General features: G+C 36.3%; 1 protein-coding gene across 2 annotated transcripts in view; it reads right to left on the reverse strand.

The window, feature by feature from the left end:
* CCDC178 (coiled-coil domain containing 178) overlaps positions 1-20,349 on the reverse strand; it is a 442,343-nt gene that overhangs the window by 391,607 nt on the left and 30,387 nt on the right. For both annotated transcript variants that reach the window (XM_004742898.3, XM_004742897.3), the window contains 2 exons: positions 10,918-11,007; positions 2,176-2,315 (listed from right to left, as the gene is read on the reverse strand). In XM_004742898.3, the coding sequence (XP_004742955.1) occupies positions 2,176-2,315; positions 10,918-11,007 (230 nt within the window). The remainder of the gene's footprint in view (positions 1-2,175; positions 2,316-10,917; positions 11,008-20,349) is intronic.

The raw sequence follows: 20,349 nt of genomic DNA on the forward strand, positions 1-20,349 counted from the left end.
TTTTTTTCTTTCTTTCTTTCTTTCTTTTTTTTTTAAGATTTTTTATTTGAGAGGGAGGGATAGAGACTGCACACACGGGGGTAGAGGCGGAGGGAGAGAGAGAATCTTAAGCACACACTGTGCTGAGCACAGCACAGCATAGCCCAACATGGGGCTGAATCTCAGGACCCTGAGATCAGGACCTGAGCTGAAACCAAGTCAAATGCTTAACCAACTGCACCACCCAGATGCCCCTAGAAAACAGCAGATGTTTAATAAATGGAGCTATTACTGTATTGGGTGGATAGGTGTCTCAGATATATGTAGAAAAGAAAGGTTCTGCTTCAGGTCCTCATTTGTTTTTCCATTTATTGAGCGCCTACTATCTATCAGGCTCTAAGCCAAGCACCAGAAGACAGAAAGTCACTCTGATGCTGGTCTTTATAAGGCTCTTCTTGTTTATTCAGCCAGCTCATTTTCATAACACAATTACATCAGAAAGGCTCCTTTTTTTTTTCAGTTATCCTGAAGCTATAAAATAGTTTATTTTGTGAATTATTTTATCTAAGGCAATCTTTTAGTTGACCTATTACCCATAGTATTTAACAGTTTATCAACTCCTCAGAATCCCAATTGGGACTGGGTAAAAAACACAGGTTTTGATAAAAGACAGTGGGTTCAAATCCCAATTCTATCTTGTGATCTTGAACAAGTTTCCCAACTATTTAAGTTGTTATTTCCCCATCTAACAGTTAGATAAAAGAATAACCATTTAAGGGGCATGTGGGTGGTTCAGTTGGTTAAACATCTGCCTTCAGCTCAGGTCATAATCCTAGCATCCTGGGACTGAGTCCCACGTCAGGCTCCCTGCTCAGTGGGCAGCCTGCTTCTCCCTCCCCCACTCCCCCTGCTTGTGCTCTCTTTCTCTGTCAAATAAATAAGTAAAATCTTAAAAAAAAAAAAAAAAAGAAAGAAAGAAAAGAAAAAGAAAAAGAAAAAGCATTTAAAAATAGTTTTGAGCAATTATAATTATTAATATAGCTGTGATAATCATAGCTATTAGAATAAAAAAACCTATAAATCTATTTTCATTATTTAAAAAACATGCCTAATCATTAAGTTAAAAATGTGTGAGACATATAGAATATCATATCAATAAAGATTAATTCTCTTCTACCTACTGAACAATATTTCTCAAGGCCCAGGACACCATCAGACCTATGACCCACAAAGCATTTTCTGAAAAGGTATGCTGATTTGGAGAAACAAAAAAGAAACAAAGATAAATATAATAAATATAAATAAATGTAATACTAATATAAAATGATATAAATATCATAGAAACAACAATAGCTAATATATATTGAGTGCATATCATATGCTGGCATTATGTCCAACACAATGTCGTTATCTCCATTTTTATCTGAAGTCCTAGAATACATGGCTCTGAAGTCTGAAATTTTAAGGATTGTACTTTAATGCCTCTTGAAGGAGACATCACCCTACCACAAGCATCACGACAATTCCATCAAAACTTTCTCAGAGCCAGATCCAATAATTGTGGTGAGGAAAGAGAAGGAGCTCAAACTTATCCTCCTGCTCGGGCAATCTGGTTTTGCACTAATTGTTCAGAATAAGCTTAATAAAAGGTCTAAGAAGGTATTTATCATTCCTAAATCATCTGAAGATAACTGAAAGTTACAGTGATCTCAAGATTAAAGTCCTTTGAGAATAATAAAGGTAAATAGGTTAAAAGGACAGGAAGAATCATTACATTCTCCCTCAACAAGACCTATTAAGTATTTCTTCAGAACAAAATAAGTCATTAAAAAGGGCACGCTGTCCTTTTACATTCCAATTTCCTCAGCTAATCATCTAATCAGTTTAGTGTCCCTAAAAACGATGTAAATACTATTTAATTTACTAGTCAAGTTGGCTTATGGAAATTACTACTTAGCATTATTGCCTCCGGATAAGGAATAAACAGGTAGGGAAAATGATCTATTTAGTAAGGTTGTTTCACCTTTATGAAGTGAGACTATCAAAAACATGTCTAGATTAGTAAATTACACAACTGAGCCAAGATTCTATAAAATATTTCAAATATCATTAAAAAAATAACTCCCTGGGTTCTTTAAATAACAGCCCTTACAGGACTTATAGAGCTTACAAAAATGTTAGCATTTTAAATCTTACCCGTTTCAAATGTTCTTGTATTTTAGATTCCAAATCTTCAATGTGGGAAATCATTTTGTTGACACATGGTGCTGGGATGTTTACTGAAGCACAGCTTTGACGTCGACATGGGTAGCTAAAGTAAATGCCTTTATTCACCCCTTAAAAACAAAGCAGACAGGAATTAGTTAAGAGTTACATGCAAAATAGTAAACTGTGATGTTCAGAATATGTAAAAAATATTCTGCTTTATTAATATTAATGCCTTTTAACTTTCTTTAATAAACAAATCAATAAATATTTCAGAAAACAATAGAATGATGATGATATTAAACTTATATAATTACATAATGTGATCCATAACATCATCAACTAAACACTGAAAGCAACTAATGAATAAAGGCAGAAAACAAGTTAATCCAACTGTTTCTAAATAGTTCCTGAATCACTTAAAAAATGACTTTGAAATATATTTTAAATTCTCCCTTCAAAGAGAGTCCACATCTTCCAGTGTAAATAATATCCAACCATTCATGCATTGAAGAAGTTCTTCTTTAAAACCAGCATGAGTTTCTCTTGCTGGAAAAAAAAAATAAAATAAAAGCAAGTCCCCTTCATCCTTATAATAACCTCATTTTCTACCTTCCATTTCTGAAAATTGGAGTCTCATGCAAAGAGTGATTGATGTTCCCACTACAGCATTCAAGTTGTACTCATCATAAAATCCACTCAGTCCGATGTGCCTCAGTGATTCTAATCCTGGCATGTCCCGAATCAACTGAAGGTTGCAGAAGCACAGCAAAGTTGTCCATGAAACTCCACCAAAGTGCTTACTTGCAATCCTTTTGCCTCTAAGGACTCTATTGGGCTGGATTATAGCTGCAATCACTGATCTTAAATGCAAGACACAAAATAGGCTTGGTGCCTCAGTGAGAACAGTGTGATGTCCTCATTTCAGATGACCTTGAAGAACACAGAACTTATGCTGTTGCCCCAGATTGTGCTTTTCTGTTTCAATGTCAACCCAGAGACAGCAAATTATCTTCAATTAAACAGCAATCTTTTAAATATCTTTTAAATAAAGTCTCATAATACCCCTCCTCCAAAAACAATATCTCTGTAAAAATAGCTTCACTTATGAACAAAAGTGTTTACCTCATCCTATCTATTACATATACATATTTATTTTTTTATATAATTTTTTATTTTTTATAAACATATACATATTTATCTTAACATTTTTTTTACGAACTAAGAATATGTGCCAATCCTGGAACTATGTTAAGTACTTTTGATTCTACATTTTATTTATTCCTCACAACAATCTTATGAAGTGGGATTATTACCTTGATTTCATAGATAAGGACCAAAGGCTTAAGAGAAGTTAAGTTATATAATATGCCTATATCTACAGAGCTGGTAGGTGAGAGAACTGAAACTTGAACTGTATCTCCTTGGCTTTGGAGTAAAAGCTATACCTTAAAGGTGTTTTTATATTTTTAAAAAAGATAGCAAAATAAAGAGAAGCAATCCTAAAACTATATTTCAGGGCAGTTCAAATGTTCTACATTTTCATTTGTTTTTGAATTTTGGTTTTTCTTCAGGATATCAGTCTTGATATTCTAATGTATCTTAGTTTGCTTTGACTCTACTCAACACATATATTTGCTATGAACATTTTGTGTGTTATATTCTATCTTTTCTCTTTAGTTCACACATGGATATATATTTTCATCTCCATAATAATCATAGGACTTAAGAACAAGCTGGTGAAAATTACATATTGATCTCCTATCCAAATATCTTGATAAGGGCATGTTGCCCTTCCCTCTAGTAATAAGAAAGTTTTAATACATATTTAACAACCAGGCAGTTGTCCTTATACTCAAAACATTTGTCTTGCTTCATTAAATGTGGAGAAAACAAGGATAGTAATGACTCATTTAACATTTTTCTGCATGTGCTACCCTAAACCTATTATGTGAATACTAATTAATTTCCATAGCACCCTACGGTTTAGGATTAACATTTTACATATGGTAAAGTGGAAAAAATAAAGATACTATGAAGTTAAAATTTGCACTAAAAGTCTATAAAAGACATGACATCATAAGTAGCCAATGCAAAACAGAATTCAGGAGTTACTATCACTGTTTTTTATTCTAATTACAGATGTAGTATAAGTTAAAAACTTTTGATTTTAGTCAAACATATTGACAGAACTCCTCTTGGTGAAAAGCCTGTGCACAAATGGTCAGGGTGAATCTATTTTTTCTAAGATTTATCTATTTTGCGGGGAGGGAAGAGTCGGGGAAGGGAGAGAGAGAATTCTCAAGCAGACATCCCAGTAAGTGCAGAGACAGACACAGGGCTCTGACCCCTGGACACTGAGATTAGGACCTGAGCTGAAATCAAGAGTCAGACACTTAACTGACAGCCACCGAGATGTCCCATAGGGTGAGTCTTTAAAGACTGTAGCTCAGGCAAGACTTCCTTCCTCTCTAAACATGTGCCCAACTTTAACTTTCTTGCTCATAATCAATGCCTAAGAAGTAAGTAAGATCTTCCTGGATCTAGGCTACGTTTGAGGTTTGTTGAGGCTCTGCAACTATGGACCAGCTGATTATGTGGGCAAATAAATAAAAATACTATGTTTATAAACTGCCAACTCTCCTTGCTCAGTGAAGATCATCTTTATGTAATTTATTCACCCAGCCTTTCCTTTCTTCTCTCCTGCTTTTAATATGTGGTTCCTTTATGTCTATCATCCTAATTATTGTATCATCCCTTAATTTCAACTCAGCACTCAGGAGAAGACTTCTCTTGACACAGATTTGTTTTTCAAATTCTGTTATCCCTTTTAACATCCTGACTTTCTTTCCAAATGTAAAAAAAGTCAGTGCTCTCAAGCTTAGAAATAATTTCTATTCCTTGCAAAGCCTCTGTCTGATTAACAAAAAATACGTTGTTTTTTGTTTGCTTGTTTGTTTGCTTTTACAGAAACAAAGCTTCCCTTAGTTTTTGTTACACACTTGGGGGATCAGGGGTCCGGGGGGGTACCTTTCCATGATATTAGAGTTACTCTGTTTTCATTGAACCTTACAACATTGAAGACACTTATCACTAAATACATAAAATATTATGCATAGACTAGAGTCAAGAGATGGCTAAAGACTGCATCTACTCTAACCACTATATAAATGGCTCTGTTCAGTGTTTACCTATCTCCATTCCCTTCTGTCTTTTCAAAATCTGCAATTTCAGTGTATTTAGTTTTGCTTCCCTTAAGTAATCACAAGTCTTCCTATTACTGTGTCTGACCACTTCCTACAACTACTATCTTAGAGTAAATTTTGCTTTGACTAACAATTCTTTTCAAATGAGCAATCTATTCCAGCAGGCACAATATTCTCACATCCTGATCTCTTCTTCAAACTGAAATTGCTATGCAACTTACATGGCTCTTTCCTAATGAGGAATTCTTGAATCCTTCAGACATTTGCCTAAACCTAGTTATAGCATTTTCTATCCCTTTATTAGCATTAGGCTGTGTCACACTTATTTATTTCCCCATCCATCTTCCTCATGAAGTTCTGGAGAGAACTTTATGGAGAGAAACTATGTTTAGTGCCTTCAAAAACTGTTGAATGAATGAATGAATGAATGAACACCTCCTTTTTAAATTTTACCATGCTGAAACCTGGCTTCTGTTTTCTCAACTTCATGAAATTTTCATTCACAAACCCCCCCATTAAATCAATATTTCCACTACCACTGGTTAAAAAGTAACTAAGATTGAGTCTTCCAAGTCTAGAAAAAATAAGCGAGACAACTGTTTTCAGACACTAGAAAACAGGAAAGCCAGCTTTTGATTCCTGAGAAAGTAAAATTCTTAAGGCTGAGCCCCATAGTCACCATGCTCTCTGCCAAGGGGCAATTTTTCAACTAAAATATAGAGATTTGGGGAAAGAAAAGAGCATGGAAATCCTGCTGAGATAAGGGGCAAAGACTAGTACCATGGGTAATGGAAACAGAATCTTCAGGGCAGGAAGCTGAAAAGGACACAGCCGTGCAGAGAAGAGCTCGCAGAAGTCCGTATGAGTGCTCTCTGCATCTGTAGATAAGGGCTAGACTGTTTTTGCATCCAGAGAAAAATTACCTGAAGGTTAACAGAGAACATGTGCCATGGGATTGAGAAAGGAACAAAAACACTAGAGTTTGAATGGTGTTAGTAAAAGAATAACAGACAGATAAACCAGTGGAACAGAGTAGAGAGCCCAGATATGGACCCGCAACTCTATGGTCAAATAGTCTTCAACAAAGCAGGAAAAAACATCCATTGTTAAAAAGACAGTCTCTTCAAAAAATGGTGCTGGGAAAATTGGATATGTATATAAGCTATGTATATAAGAATGAAACTTGACCATTTTCTTACACCATACACAATGATAAACTCGAAATTGATAAAAGACCTCAATGTGAGTCAGGAACCTATCAAAATCCTAGAGGAGAACATAGGCAGTAACTTCTTCAACATTGGCCACAACAAGTTCTTTCAAGACATGTCTCCAAAGGCAAAGGAAACAATAGCAAAAATGAACTTTGAGGACTTCAAGATCAAAAACTTCTGCATAGCAAAGGAAACATTCAACAGAACAAAGAGGCAACCCAAGGAATGGGAGAAGATATTTGCAAATGACACTACAGACAAAGGGCTCATATCTAAGATCTATAAAGAACTCCTCAAACTCAACACACAAAAAACAGATAATCACGTCAAAAAATAGGCAGAAGACATGAACAGACACTTCTCCAAGGAAGACATACAAATGGCTAACAGACACATGAAAAGTGTTCATCATCATTAGCCATCAGGAAGATTCAAATAAAAACCACATTGAGATACCACCTTACACCAGTTAGAATGGCCAAAATTAGCAAGACAGGAAACAACATGTGTTGGAGAGGATGTGGAGAAAGGGGAACCCTCTTACACTGTTGGTGGGAGGGCAAGTTGGTGCAGCCACTTTGGAGAACAGTGTGGAGATTCCTCAAGAAATTAAAAATAGAGCTTCCCTATGACCCTGCAATTGCACTACTGGGTATTTACCCCAAAGATACAGATGTAGTGAAAAGAAGGGCCATCTGTACCCCAATGTTTATAGCAGCAATGGCCATGGTCGCCAAACTATGGAAAGAACCAAGATGCCCTTTAATGGACGAATGGATAAGGAAGATGTGGTCATACACTATGGAGTATTATGCCTCCATCAGTAAAAATGAATACCTAACTTTTGTAGCAACATGGACGGGACTGGAAGAGATCATGCTAAGTGAAATAAGTCAAGCAGAGAGAGTCAATTATCACATGGTTTCACTTACTTGTGGGGAATAAGGAATAACATGGAGGACATTGGGAGAAGGATAGGAGAAGTTAGTTGGGGGAAATCAGAGGGGGAGATGAACCATGAGAGACTGTGGACTCTGAGAAACAAACTGAGGGTTTGTTGGAGGGAAGAGGGGTGGAAGGTAGGGTGAGCCTGGTGGTAGATATTATGAAGGGCATGTATTGCATGGAGCACTGAGTGTGGTGCATAAAACAATAAATCTTGGTTACTTAAAAAAATAATAATAATATTGGTGAGGGATGGGGAGAAAAACCTTAGAACTCCAGTACTGACTTTATATAGAGATTTCATCAGTGCCTCAAAAACACTCTCTGTCTTACAGCTTAGAAGGAAGGAAGGTACATTAGAGTTAGAGCTCCTCTAGACCCACCCAAAAAAGCTTAAAATCAAGCTATAATATAATATATGCAGGAGACAGAATTTAGCCAAATTAGAGGGGATTGGTAAATTTTGTGTGTGTGTGTGTGTGTGTGTACGCACATATATTATAGAGATAGTTCTCTATAATCTGTATATAGATATGTATGTATATATAGATTTATATATCTGAACTTTTTTTTTAAAGATTTTATTTATTTGACAGAGAGATCACAAGTAGGCACAGAGAGAGAGAGAGAGAGAGGAGGAAGCAGGCTCCCTGCCGAGCAGAGAGCCCAATGTGGGACTTGATCCCAGAACTCTGAGATCATAACCTGAGCCGAAGGCAGAAGTTTAACCCACTGAGCCTCCCAGGCGCCCTATATATCTGAACTTTTGCATAAAACCAACCATATACTACTTTTAGGTTGACCAAATGATTGACTGAGCTGCCTGCTAGGAAAAGAATCAATTTCTTTCAGAGAAAGATAACAGAATCTAGAGTCTTCACAATGTACTACACAAATATTCAGTATTAAATCATACAAAGAAACAGGAAATTGTGTTTTTAGAAGTTTAGAAAAAAATCAGTTAGGAATCCCAGAAGTTATTCTATATACTGCAAGGATTTTTTTTTTAATATATAGCAAGGATTTTAAAGTAGATATTACAAAGATGTTCAAAAAGGTAAAGAAAAAAATATGTTCAAGTAATTAAAGGAAAATATGGCCTTAATAAGTGAACATAAAAGGAGTGGTAGTATAAAAACAAAAAATGAAAATGAACTAAATGATAATTATAGAACTGCAAATAAGAAAATCTAAATTAACAAATAAATTGGTTAGACTTAAAAACCAAAGTATATGGTAAAGACTCAGTGCATGTGTAGATGAATTGAAAGAAATTACCCAATCTAAAGAGCAGAAAGAAAAATGAAAAAAGAATAGATCCTAAAAAAAACTGTGTGACAATGATCATGTAATCTAACGTGTGTAAGGTTCAGGTTCCTCAAAAACAAGAAATATGGAGTGAAAAATATTTGTGGAAATAACGGCCACATTATATCACAATTTGATGAAAAACATTTACATATCCAAGAAACTCAGCAAATCCCAAACAATTAAAATATCAAGAGAACTAACTATATCTAGAAATATCACAGTCCAATTACTGAAAACCAAAAATAAAAAGGAATTATTTAAAGTAGCCAGAGAACAAAAGGGAACATGACATAAAGAGAACATGGATATGAATAACTGCTACATTTCTCATCAGAAAAAAAGTGCAAGCCACAATATAACAGAAAAATATCTTTAAAATGCAGGCAGGCAGGCAGGAAGGCAGGAAGACAGAAAGGAAGGAAGAAAGGAAGGGAAGGAGGAGATACATTGAGGAAAAAAAATAATAAATTAGACTTCATCAAAGACAAAACATTCAACTCCTTAAAAAGATATTTAAATGAATGAAAAGACAAGCAAGAGAATGGAAGGAAACATGATTGCAAAGTTAGAACATGATTGGAGAACTGGAACTTTTAATCCCATTCCAGGGAGAAGGGCTGGGGGTTGAATCAACTGCCAAAGTCAAATGGTAAAGAAGACTCCATAAAATCCCAAAAGGACAGGGTTTGGAGAGCTTCCAGGTTGGTGAACACATGAATATTTGGGGAGAGTGCAAACTCAAAGACGGCATCGAAAAATCTGTACCCTTCCCCCCACTTTATTCTATACATCTCTTCAATCTAGCTGTTCCTGAGTTATATCCTTTTCTAATAAACCAGTAATCTAGTAAGTAAAAATATTTTTCTGAGTTATGGAAGCCATTCTAGCAAACCCAAGGAGGGGTGTTCATTGGAACTTCTAATCTATAGTTGGTCAGAAGCACAGATGATAACCTGGGCCTTTGATTGGCCTCTGCAGTAGCACTAAGCCCTTAACCTCCGGGAACTGACTCTATTTCCAGGTACAAAGTGTCAGACTGAGTTGAATTGTAGGACCCTAGCTCATGTCCAAGAATTGCTTGGTAGTGGGGAGACCTCACGCTCACACATTGGAATTGGGTATAGAACCTTTTTAATTACTTTGTGCTATCTTTGTTATTACTCTATATAGCCACTCTTTAGCCACTCTTTACTGTTGTGTTGTACTAATTGGTTTGTAGTTATATTTTATCTGAACTGCAAGATTATACACTCTATATAAAGAGAATTTCTTAAATGACTCTATAGTCTACTAGTACTATATACTCCCCAGTGCCTTGAATTAACTGTTTCATAAACCAATCATTTGATATTTTACAAAGCTTGTCCCAAATTATGGAAATAAACCCTAAGCCAGATTATTAAAATTCTAATCAACCTTTCTGCTGGAGAGAAAAAGATAAAGAATCAGAATGTCACCTTATCCCAATTTTATCCGTCAAACTGAAAATCTCCAGATTTTCAGAGCAGAAGTTTATCAAAATCAAGATTAGAATTTTTTGATTAACATAGAGTTCTTCACCAAAACAAGCTGAAAAGAAATAAGCATGAACCCCTATAGATGAAATCCATGCATTTTGTCATCTTTCTACCTCTTTCCACATACAATATCAGAACCACTTGTAAGAGCAAAAGCAAGTGTTTTATGGATTCTTAATTCTGGATTTCATGCCATGAAAATATTAGTCCTCTTTCTTTTTTTGTCTAAGAAACAAATCCTCAATGAACAGAAAAGGATCTAGGATATGCTAGTCTTAATATAAGCAATGAAGAAAATGCTTATTTTAAAAATTCAACATTTCTGAAATTATAAACAATTCTTATAGCCTAAATACAATGAATAGTATATTATTAGTAAAGTAGATTATATTATATTCTTAATATTATATTACTATGTAAACTATTAGTGATATTTATGATTCATTTCTTAATAAAAATATAATACAGACATCAGAAATGAATGCACAAATGTAAATATAGCTTACAAAGATAACTACATAACTTACATTCAGTCCTTACCTTCAGTATTTGTCATTTTATTTTCATGAAAAATCTCAGTGTCTTCCTTAGGGGCACCAAAGAGAACCAAAGCTTGTGACGTGGCATTGTCTTTTAAAAAGAAAACAAAAATCACAGTGAGCAGTTAATATAAATTTTTAAATAAGCAAAATAATGCATAAAACTATGTTGTTAAAGTATTGTCCTTTCAAAAGCAACTATAATTCAAATATTAACCAAACCCCACTGAAGAATATATTTAGATGTTTTCTCTGGTACTTCAATTGGGTTAACTCTCAAAAGAAGGTATTCAAAATAGCACTCATCTATCTATTAAAAGCAAACACTGAGAGACTGTCCAAAGTGACATCACCAAAACAATGGAGCCGGAGACTGTAGTTCCCATCCTACAATGAAGCTCAATAATTAAATGGTTATGAACAAACAAAAATAGTTCTGGGAGAGCTCAGGAATTCATTCAACAAACTTCAGCAACACAATGGAACAAAAAAGCTTGTGTATAACCTCATAAATAGGAAGGGAGGACAGTTTCATTGTGACTGCATCATCCCTTTCACCAGACCAACACTGCTCAGCACCAAGAGAGAACACTCAGCTTGAAATAGTTCCCCTCACTGGGAAAGGGAGAACAGGGTGAAAGAAACAGCTTCCCCACACTTTTGGACACTGCACAAAGGACCTGCTCTGGTTTCATCTTACTAAGAGACAGGCAAAAGCAAGACCTATGGAAATGCTTTGAACAAGGAAGAAGGGCAGAGGCTACCAATATAGTCATACAAAGAAAGTGATCAGAATTCCCAGTGGCCTGCTCTGTGGAGGACCCCGTGAGCTTTGCCAGCACAGTTTTCCTTCTAATATGAAAGAGAAAGAAAGTGTTACCCAGACAAACCAAAGTGAGGAACTTCATCACCAACAGACTTACAAGATATGCTGGAAGGAGCACTTCAAGCTATAATGAAAAGACTTTAATTAAAATATGAAAATATTTGAAAAAATAAAACATGTCAGTAAAAATAAGTATATGTCAATTTCAGAATACTCCAATACTACAATAATAGAGGTGTGCTAATCACTTACTCTAGTATATAGATTAAAGAAATATGAAAAATAGCTATAGCTTCAATAACTTACTAATAAATGCACAATATAAAAAGATGTAAATTGTGACATCAGAAACATAAAAAGGAAAGAATAAAAGGGTAGAGGTTTTTGTATATGATTGAAGTTGTTATCTGTTTAAAGTGTACTATTATAACTACAAAATGTTTTATGTAAGCCTTAAGGTAACCAAAAAGCAAAACCTATAGTAGGTATACAAGAGAAGAAGGGAATCAGAGTATACCACTATGGAAAACCAATTCATTAAGAAAGACAGAAAGAGAGGAAGAAATGAACAAAAGAAGTATAAAACAGACAGCAAATAATCAACAAAAGTCCTTAAATACCAATAATCATTTTAAACATAAATGGATTAAGTTCTCCAAACAAATAGCATAGAGTGGCTGAATGGATTTTTTTTTTTAAAAAAGACCCAACTATATGTTACTAAAGAGTCATTTTAGCTTTACTTAGAGTGAGGGGATGGAAAAATATATTCCATGCAAATGGAAACAGAGATTAGAGGTAGCTATACTTCTATCTAGGACCTTGTCCTGTTCTTTCATTTGGGATTAATTTCTGTCTCCTCATTTTGTCTCCCTCTCTTGTATCTATTTCAGTGTGTTAAAGGCAGTTATGTTTTCTGCTCTTGAAATTACTGACTTTACATAGAAGGGGTCCTAGAATGCTCTGCAGTGCAATATTCCCTGTTCACCAGAACCTGGCACTTCAGCAGAATATCCTATGTGTGGAGTTCATTCCCAGATGTTGTGCCTGAGTCACTTTTCTGTCAGAGTGTTTGTCTGCACTGACTCTCTGCCTGCTGTGGACTGTCCTTGCTCAATCTGGTGTTAGTGGAACGAACTCAAGTAGGCCAGCTCTGAGCGGGGAAATAATCATAAGGTTACTGGACTTGAGAAAAGAGTGGAAGACATGAATGAGACTCTCAACACAAAGATAAGGTATAAAATAGCAGAGAAAAAGGACCCAATAAATGAAATGAAAAAAATACTTGATGAAATGTGGCAGAAGCAGAGGAATGAATTACTACACAGAGTAATAGAAAGTAATCAAGCTGAACAAAAGAGAGAAAAAAGCATTACACAAATTGAAAATAGATTTAGGGAATTCAGTGACTCCGTCAAACATAATTAATAATGTTTGTATTATAGGAGTCCCAGAAGAGAAATAAAAGGGGGCAAGAAATTTATTTGAAGAAGTAATAGCTGAAAACATCTGGGAAAGTAAAAATATATGCAGATCCAGGAGACACAGAGAACTCCCATCAAAATAATAAAAGCAAACCCACACTGAGAGATAATGTAATTAAACTTACAAAATATAGTGATACAGGAAAAAATCTTAAGAGCACCAACACAGAAGAAGTTACTAACTTTCAAGAGAAAACCTGTAAGGCTAGCAGGAGATGTTTCTTTTTCTTTTTTTTTTTTTTTTTTTTAAGATTTTATTTATTTAACAGAGAGAGAGAAATCACAAGTAGGCAGAGAGGCAGGCAGAGAGAGAGGGGGGGGGGGAGGAAGCAGGCTCCCTGAGGAGCAGAGAGCCCGAATAGGGGCTCCATTCCAGGACCCTGGGATCATGACCCGAGCCAAAGGCAGAGGCTTTAACCCACTGAGCCACCCAAGTGCTTCGCAGGAGATGTTTCAACAGAAAATCTGCAAGCCAGAAGGGAATGGTATGATATTCTCAAAGTGCTGAATGGGAAAATCCTGCAGCCAACAATGCTCTATACAGCAATGCATTACTCAGAATAGAAGGAGAAAGAGCGTTCCCCAAACAAAAACTAAAGAGGTTCATGACCACTAAACCACCCTACAAGAAACACTAAAGGGGACTCTTTTAGTGGAAAAGAGAGACCAAAAATCAAAGTATAAAGGAGGAAACACAAATGCAGTGAAAGCAAAAAATTTCTGAAAAAAATCAGTCAAGGAGCTCACAAAGAAAAGGATATAAAATATGACATCATATTCCTAAAACATGGGGAGCAGAGTAGTAAAGAATGGGTTCAAACTTAAGTGTTCATCAACATGATAGAGACTGCTATATGCAGAGGAGGTTATATAAAACCCTAATAGTACCATATATCAAAAACCAGTAATAAAAAGGCAAAGAATAAAGAGAAAGAAATCCAAATATTTCATTAAAGAAAAACAACAAAACATGAAAGAAGATAAGACAAGAAAGATACAGAGAAAAATTTTCAAAAACAACTGCAACTAATAAAATGCCAATAAATACATATCTATCAATAATTACTTTGAATATAAGTAGACTAAACACTCTAATCAAAAGATATAGGTTGAGGAATGGAAAAAAAAAAACAAGACCTATCTATATGCTGCCTATAAGAGACTCATTTTAGTCCCGAAGACTTCTGAAGATTGAAAGTGAGGGGATGGAGAAATAATCTGTCATGCAAATGGATGTCAAAACAAAGCTGGAGTAGCAATACTTATTTCACCAAAATAGACTTTAAAACAAATACTGTAACAAGAGACAAAGAAAGATACTACACAGTAATAGAGGGGACAATCCAATAAGAAGATATAACAATTGTAAATATCTATGTACCCAACATAGGAGCACCCAAATACATAAAAGTTAATAAAAAATATAAAGAAACTAATTGATAATAATATAAAGATAGTAGGGTACATTAATACCACACTCACGTCAATGGACAGATCATCTAAACAGAAAATCAACAAGAAAACAATGGCTTTGAGGAACACACTGGAATAGATGGCTTTAACAGATATATTCAGAGCATTCTACCCTAAAACAGGAGAACATACATTCTTTTCAAGTGCACATGAACACTCTCCAGAATAATTACATAGTAGCCCACAAAACCAGCCCCAACACAATTGAGAAAATTGAAGTCATTCCATGCATCTTTTCTGACCACAAGGCTATGGATCTAAAGTCACCTATAGGCCAATATCCCTGATGAAAAAAAAAAATCAGAAAAGATCACAAATTTGTGGAGGTTATATGACATGTTACTAAACAATGAACACTTCAACCCTGAAATAAAAAACAGAAATAAAAAAGAACATGGAAACGAATGAAAATGAAATCACAATGGCACAAAACCTCTGAGATGCAACAACAGCAGTTCTATTGCTATAGAGGGAAGTTAATAGCAGTAACAGGCTTACTTTAAGAAGCAAGGAAAAAAAAAGTCAAATACACAATTTAAACTTACAAGCTAGTAAAAGAACAACAAACAAAACCTAAAATAAGCAAAAAGAAGGAAAGGATAAACAGTAGAGAGAAAAATGATATAGAAAATAAAAAAGGAAATAGAGCAAATCAATGAAACTAGGAGGTGGTTCTTCGAAAAAATTAATAAAACTGATAAACGTCTAGCCACATTTGTCAAAAAGAAAAGAGAAAGAACTCAAAGTCACAAATGAGAGAGGAAAAATAACAATCAACACCACAGAAATACAAAAAAATTATAAGAGAATATATGAAAATCTAAATACCAACCAATTGGACAACCTAGAATATATAAATTCCCAGAAGCATATAAACTACCAAAACTGAAACAGGAAGAAATAGAAAATTTGAAAATATTGATACCAACAAAGAAATTAAATCAATATCAAAACACTCCAAACGAACGGAAGTCCAGGACCAGATGGGTTCATAGGCAAATTCTACCAACATTTAGAGAAGAGTTTTTGTTTTTGTTTTTTAATTTTTTTATTCTTGAGAAGCACAGAGACAGAGAGGCAGAGAAAGAAGCAGGCTCCCCGCTAAGCATGGAGCCCGATGCAGGACTCAATCCCAGAACCCAGGGATCAGGACAGGAGCAAAAGGCAGACGCTTAACCATCTGAACCTCCCAGGCACCCCTTAAAGAAAAGTTATACCTATTCTTCTCAAACTATTCCAAAAAACAGAAAAGAAAGGAACACTTCTAAATTTATTCTATTAAGGCCAGCATTATCCTGATACCAAAATCGGATAAAAACACCACTAAAAAAGAGAACTATAGGCCAATATCCCTGATGAACATAGATGCAAAATGCTCAATAAAATACTGGGAAACTGAATTCAACAATACATTAAAAAGAAAATTTACCATAATCAGAGAGGATTTATTTTCAGGATGCAAAGGAGAAGGATAAAACTCATATGATCATTTCAGCAGAAGCAGGAAAACCATTTGACAAAGTACAACATCCAGTCATGATTAAAACCTTCAACAAGGTAGTTTTAGAAGGAACACACCTCAACATCATAAAGGCCATATATGAAAAACCTACAGCAAACATCATCCTTAATGGGGAAAAAACAGAGCTTCCCCCTAAGGACAGGAACAACATAAGGATATCCACTCTCACCACTTCTATTCAACACAGTATTTAAAGTCCTAGCCATAATAACTAGTCAGTAAAGTCTCAGGAAAAAAATCATAATTGATGTACAAAATCAATGTAGAGAAATCTGCCTAAGTAAATACAAAGGTACTGTATGAGTACTCTGGAAGACATAATCTTGTTATGATGCCAAAACCCCTTATAATGGTCCACAGATTCATTGTAACTCCTATCAAATTCCAACATCCTTTTTTTTTTTTTTTTATTCCCAGAAATTGTCAGACTGATCCAAAAATTGACATGGAAATGCAAGGGACTCAGATTAGCCAAAAAAAAAAAAAAATGTTGGATAAATCACACTTCTAGTTTTAAAAATTACTATAAAGCTATAATACACAGTATGGTACTGGCATCAGAATGGACATGTAAATCAATGGAGTAGAACTGAGATTCATCAAATAAACCCATATTTATGGTCTGTTGATCTTTATAAGGGTGCCATGACAATTCAATGAGAGAAAAAAAAAAGTCTTTTTCAACAGATGGTACTAGGTCAACTGAAGATAGACATGCAAAAGAATGAATTTTGACTCTTACCATAAATCATATACAAGAATAAACTCAGAATGCATCATAAACTTAAATGCAAGAGCTAGTACTATAAAACTCTTCGAAGAAAACAGAGATGTAAATATTTGTGACCTTGAATTAGGCAGTAGTTTCTTTGATGTGATATCAAAGGAACAAGCAGTAAAAATTAGATCAATTGGCTTCATCTAATAAATTTTTTTGTGCTACAAAGGACATTATCAAGAAGATGAAAATACAACCCCTACTGTGGGTGAAAACATTTGCAAATCATATATCTGGTAAAGATCTGAAATACATAAAGACTTCTACAATTCAAGGATTTAAAAAAAAAAAAAAAGACAACGCAGTTTTAAAATGGAAAAAGATTTAAACAGACATTTCTCCAAAGATAAACAAATGGCCAGTATGCACATATAAAGATCTTCCCATGATTAGTCATTAGAGAAATGCAAATCAAAACCACAATGAAATGTCACTTCACTCCCAGTTTCAAGGGCTATAATAACATATACACACAGACACCAAAAAATGCAACTAGAAACAATATAACAAGCCCTGATAAGGGTGTGTAAGAAGTGGAATCCTCATATACTGCCATTTGAAATGTAAAATACTGCAGGTGCTCTAGAAAAAAAAAAAAAACTGGCAATTACTCAGAAAGTTAAACATCAAGTTACCAAATGACCCAGCAATTCCAGTCTTAAGTGTATACCCAATAGAAATAAAAACACATGCCCCCATTGGGGGGAAAAAAAATCCTTGTACTCAAACACTCATAAGAACATTATTCATAACGGCTTCAGAGTGAAAACCCAAATATCCATCTAGTGGTGAATGTTTAACAGAAGACAGACACACAAAGTCAACTATTTCACAAATTCATCCATACAGAGTGGTCCAGCACGGCGTCCCATCTGGCCTCCCCCACCTCCACCGGCCAAATAAATCTTGGTTGTGAGGGCTTTTCTGTTACCCCTCGAATCTTCAGATAAATACTGAAGGAAATGGCTTCGGTGCTCATGCCGAGGGATGGCACCGAATGGGCCCCAGGGAGCCGTCCGGCTAGCCCACGGCGCCCGAGTCTGGTCCGCAGGTGCCCGGGAAGGGGAACCGCAGCGCCGGCAGGGCGCAGGCGCCGCCGAGAGGTCCGCCCACAATTTGTGCCGGAAGTTGTGTGCGGCAGGGTGCCCTCCTGCAGGACTTTGCACTTGCGCGTCTCCACCACGACCTAGCTGGGTCGGCTGCTGTGATCAAAGGGGTGCCCAAGCAGGAGCTGCTGGTGGCCAAACACGCACTGGGGGGAAGTCCTGGCTGCCCTGTGGGGCCTCCGGTCGGAGGTAAAGTAAAGGACTTCTTGAGGAGCAGTTGGCCTTCACGATAGACATGGAGATGCCAGACACCTGGAACTTTTTAAAGACGTGGCCTTCCGTCTTGTTGGGGACACTGTAGAGCCAGCCAACCACTTCCTCCGGCCCCTGGAGCTGCACAGGTTGGATGGGCTCTCCTTGCCCGCGCCAGATATCAGTGCGCTGCGGTAAAGGTGGTCCACGCCCTGGCGTGGTCTGGATGGCGTCCTCGTGCAGCGTCGCATCGCAGCCATCCGAGCACACGCCTCGCAGGTTCTCCTGGCAAGGCAGCTCTTCTGGAGTCCTAACAGCATGGTATCCTTGATTTCGTTGAGGTACTGTACAGTCCTGGTGATGACTGGAGATGTTGGGCCACTGCCATCAGGCCCTGAGCACCAGATTTTGCGGGTCTAGCAGGTTCCACTCCTGCTTTTTGGCCAGACAGCGACCTGCTGCTTTCGTTACTGGCGGGCCCGCCTCGCCCTGGTTGCTGTCCTAGGCCAGGTGGTCGCAGAAGAGCCGCACCTTCACCTACAGCAGATTGTGCTGGTTTGGGGATTTGTGCAGGCAGAGCCCCTTTGACTCTGGGTCGGATTTCTTGATAGGGATGTAGGTGTGGTCCTCCTCCAGGTTCTTCAAGCAGGTCTCCAGGTGCAGCCACTGGCACCCACGATTGTGTGCTCCCAGGATGCACTGCTCGGTGATGCACTGCTCTTTGGGGTCTGACTTGGCCAGCTGCTTCGGCCTCTCCATCAGCTTGGGTAGGTCTTCAGGGTTCTTGGCCTTGACTGTGAAAGTGATGGCAAGCGGTTCACTGAACTTCATCATCTGCGTGTTGTGGGTGTCCTCCAGGGTGATGGTGGTATCAGTTTTCGGCAGAAATTAATCAACCCACACCAGACTTATGGTAGCCCCACCAAGGCACATAGGTTTGTGGTTGACAGGGGCTGGGTGGAGGGGAAATAGAGAGTGTCTGCTGATGGTATAGGGCTTCTTTTAGAGGTTATGAAGGTATTCTAGAATTAACGTTGACATTTACACAACCTTGTGATTATACTAAAAACACTGAATTGTACCTTTAAAGAGGTGAATTTTATAATATGTGAATATAAGTTTTTAAAAGTTAAAAAAAAAAAGTTAAACACTTGGGGCACCTGGGTGGCTCAGTGGGTTAAGCCTCTGCCTTCCGCTCAGGTCATGATCCCAGGGTCCTTCAATGAAGCCCTGCATCAGGCTCTCTGATCAGCAGGGAGCCTGCTTCCCCCTCTCTCTCTGCCTGCCTCCCTGCCTACTTGTGATCTCTGTCAAATAAATAAATGAAATCTTTAAAAAAAATAAGTAAACAAAATAAGTAAAAGTTAAACACTATTACCCAGACCAGCATTTAGTAAGATGTATGCTGAGTAAGTCTCTGTTTCAAAGGAGTCTGATTTGACAGTCCAGTCCTTTTTATAATATCTATGATATCTCAAGGGAAATTCATAACTTTAAATAATTATATTAAATCTAAAAACTAGTGATCTAAGCATCCAAATTAAGAATATATGAAAAAAAAACCAAAGAAAGTAGAAGGAAGAGGAGTAGTAATATCTGAAATTAATAAAATAGAAAACAGACCATCAGCAACAAAAAACTCTAGAGATAATTAAAAAGATCATAAATTACCACTTTGAAGAGTTTAACACAAATAAACACGTGGCAAAATTGATCTAGACAAAGGGGAAGATGAAACAAGTACAATATTATGAATGTAAAGGAGGAATAACTGAATGTAGAGAGATATAAAAGTGTTATATCAGTATATTTCAAATTTAACAAAGTGAACAAATTCTTAAAAGAAAAAATTAAAACTTGTCAATAGTGAATTAAGAATACACAGAAAGCCTAACTAGTCCTATAACAAGTAGCAATATATGAAAAGAAACTTAAAAAAATAAATTTGTCCCATGACTGAAAAGTTTAGCAATTCAAAATCTATTTATGCAATTCATTAAATTTAAAGATTAAAGAAGAAAAACTTAATCACAGAAAAATTTCAATAGATGT

Source organism: Mustela putorius, unplaced genomic scaffold, assembly GCF_011764305.1.
Source record: "Mustela putorius furo isolate JIRA1106 unplaced genomic scaffold, ASM1176430v1.1 tig00003858_pilon_pilon_pilon, whole genome shotgun sequence".
In the NCBI taxonomy this organism is placed as follows: Eukaryota; Metazoa; Chordata; class Mammalia; order Carnivora; family Mustelidae; genus Mustela; species Mustela putorius.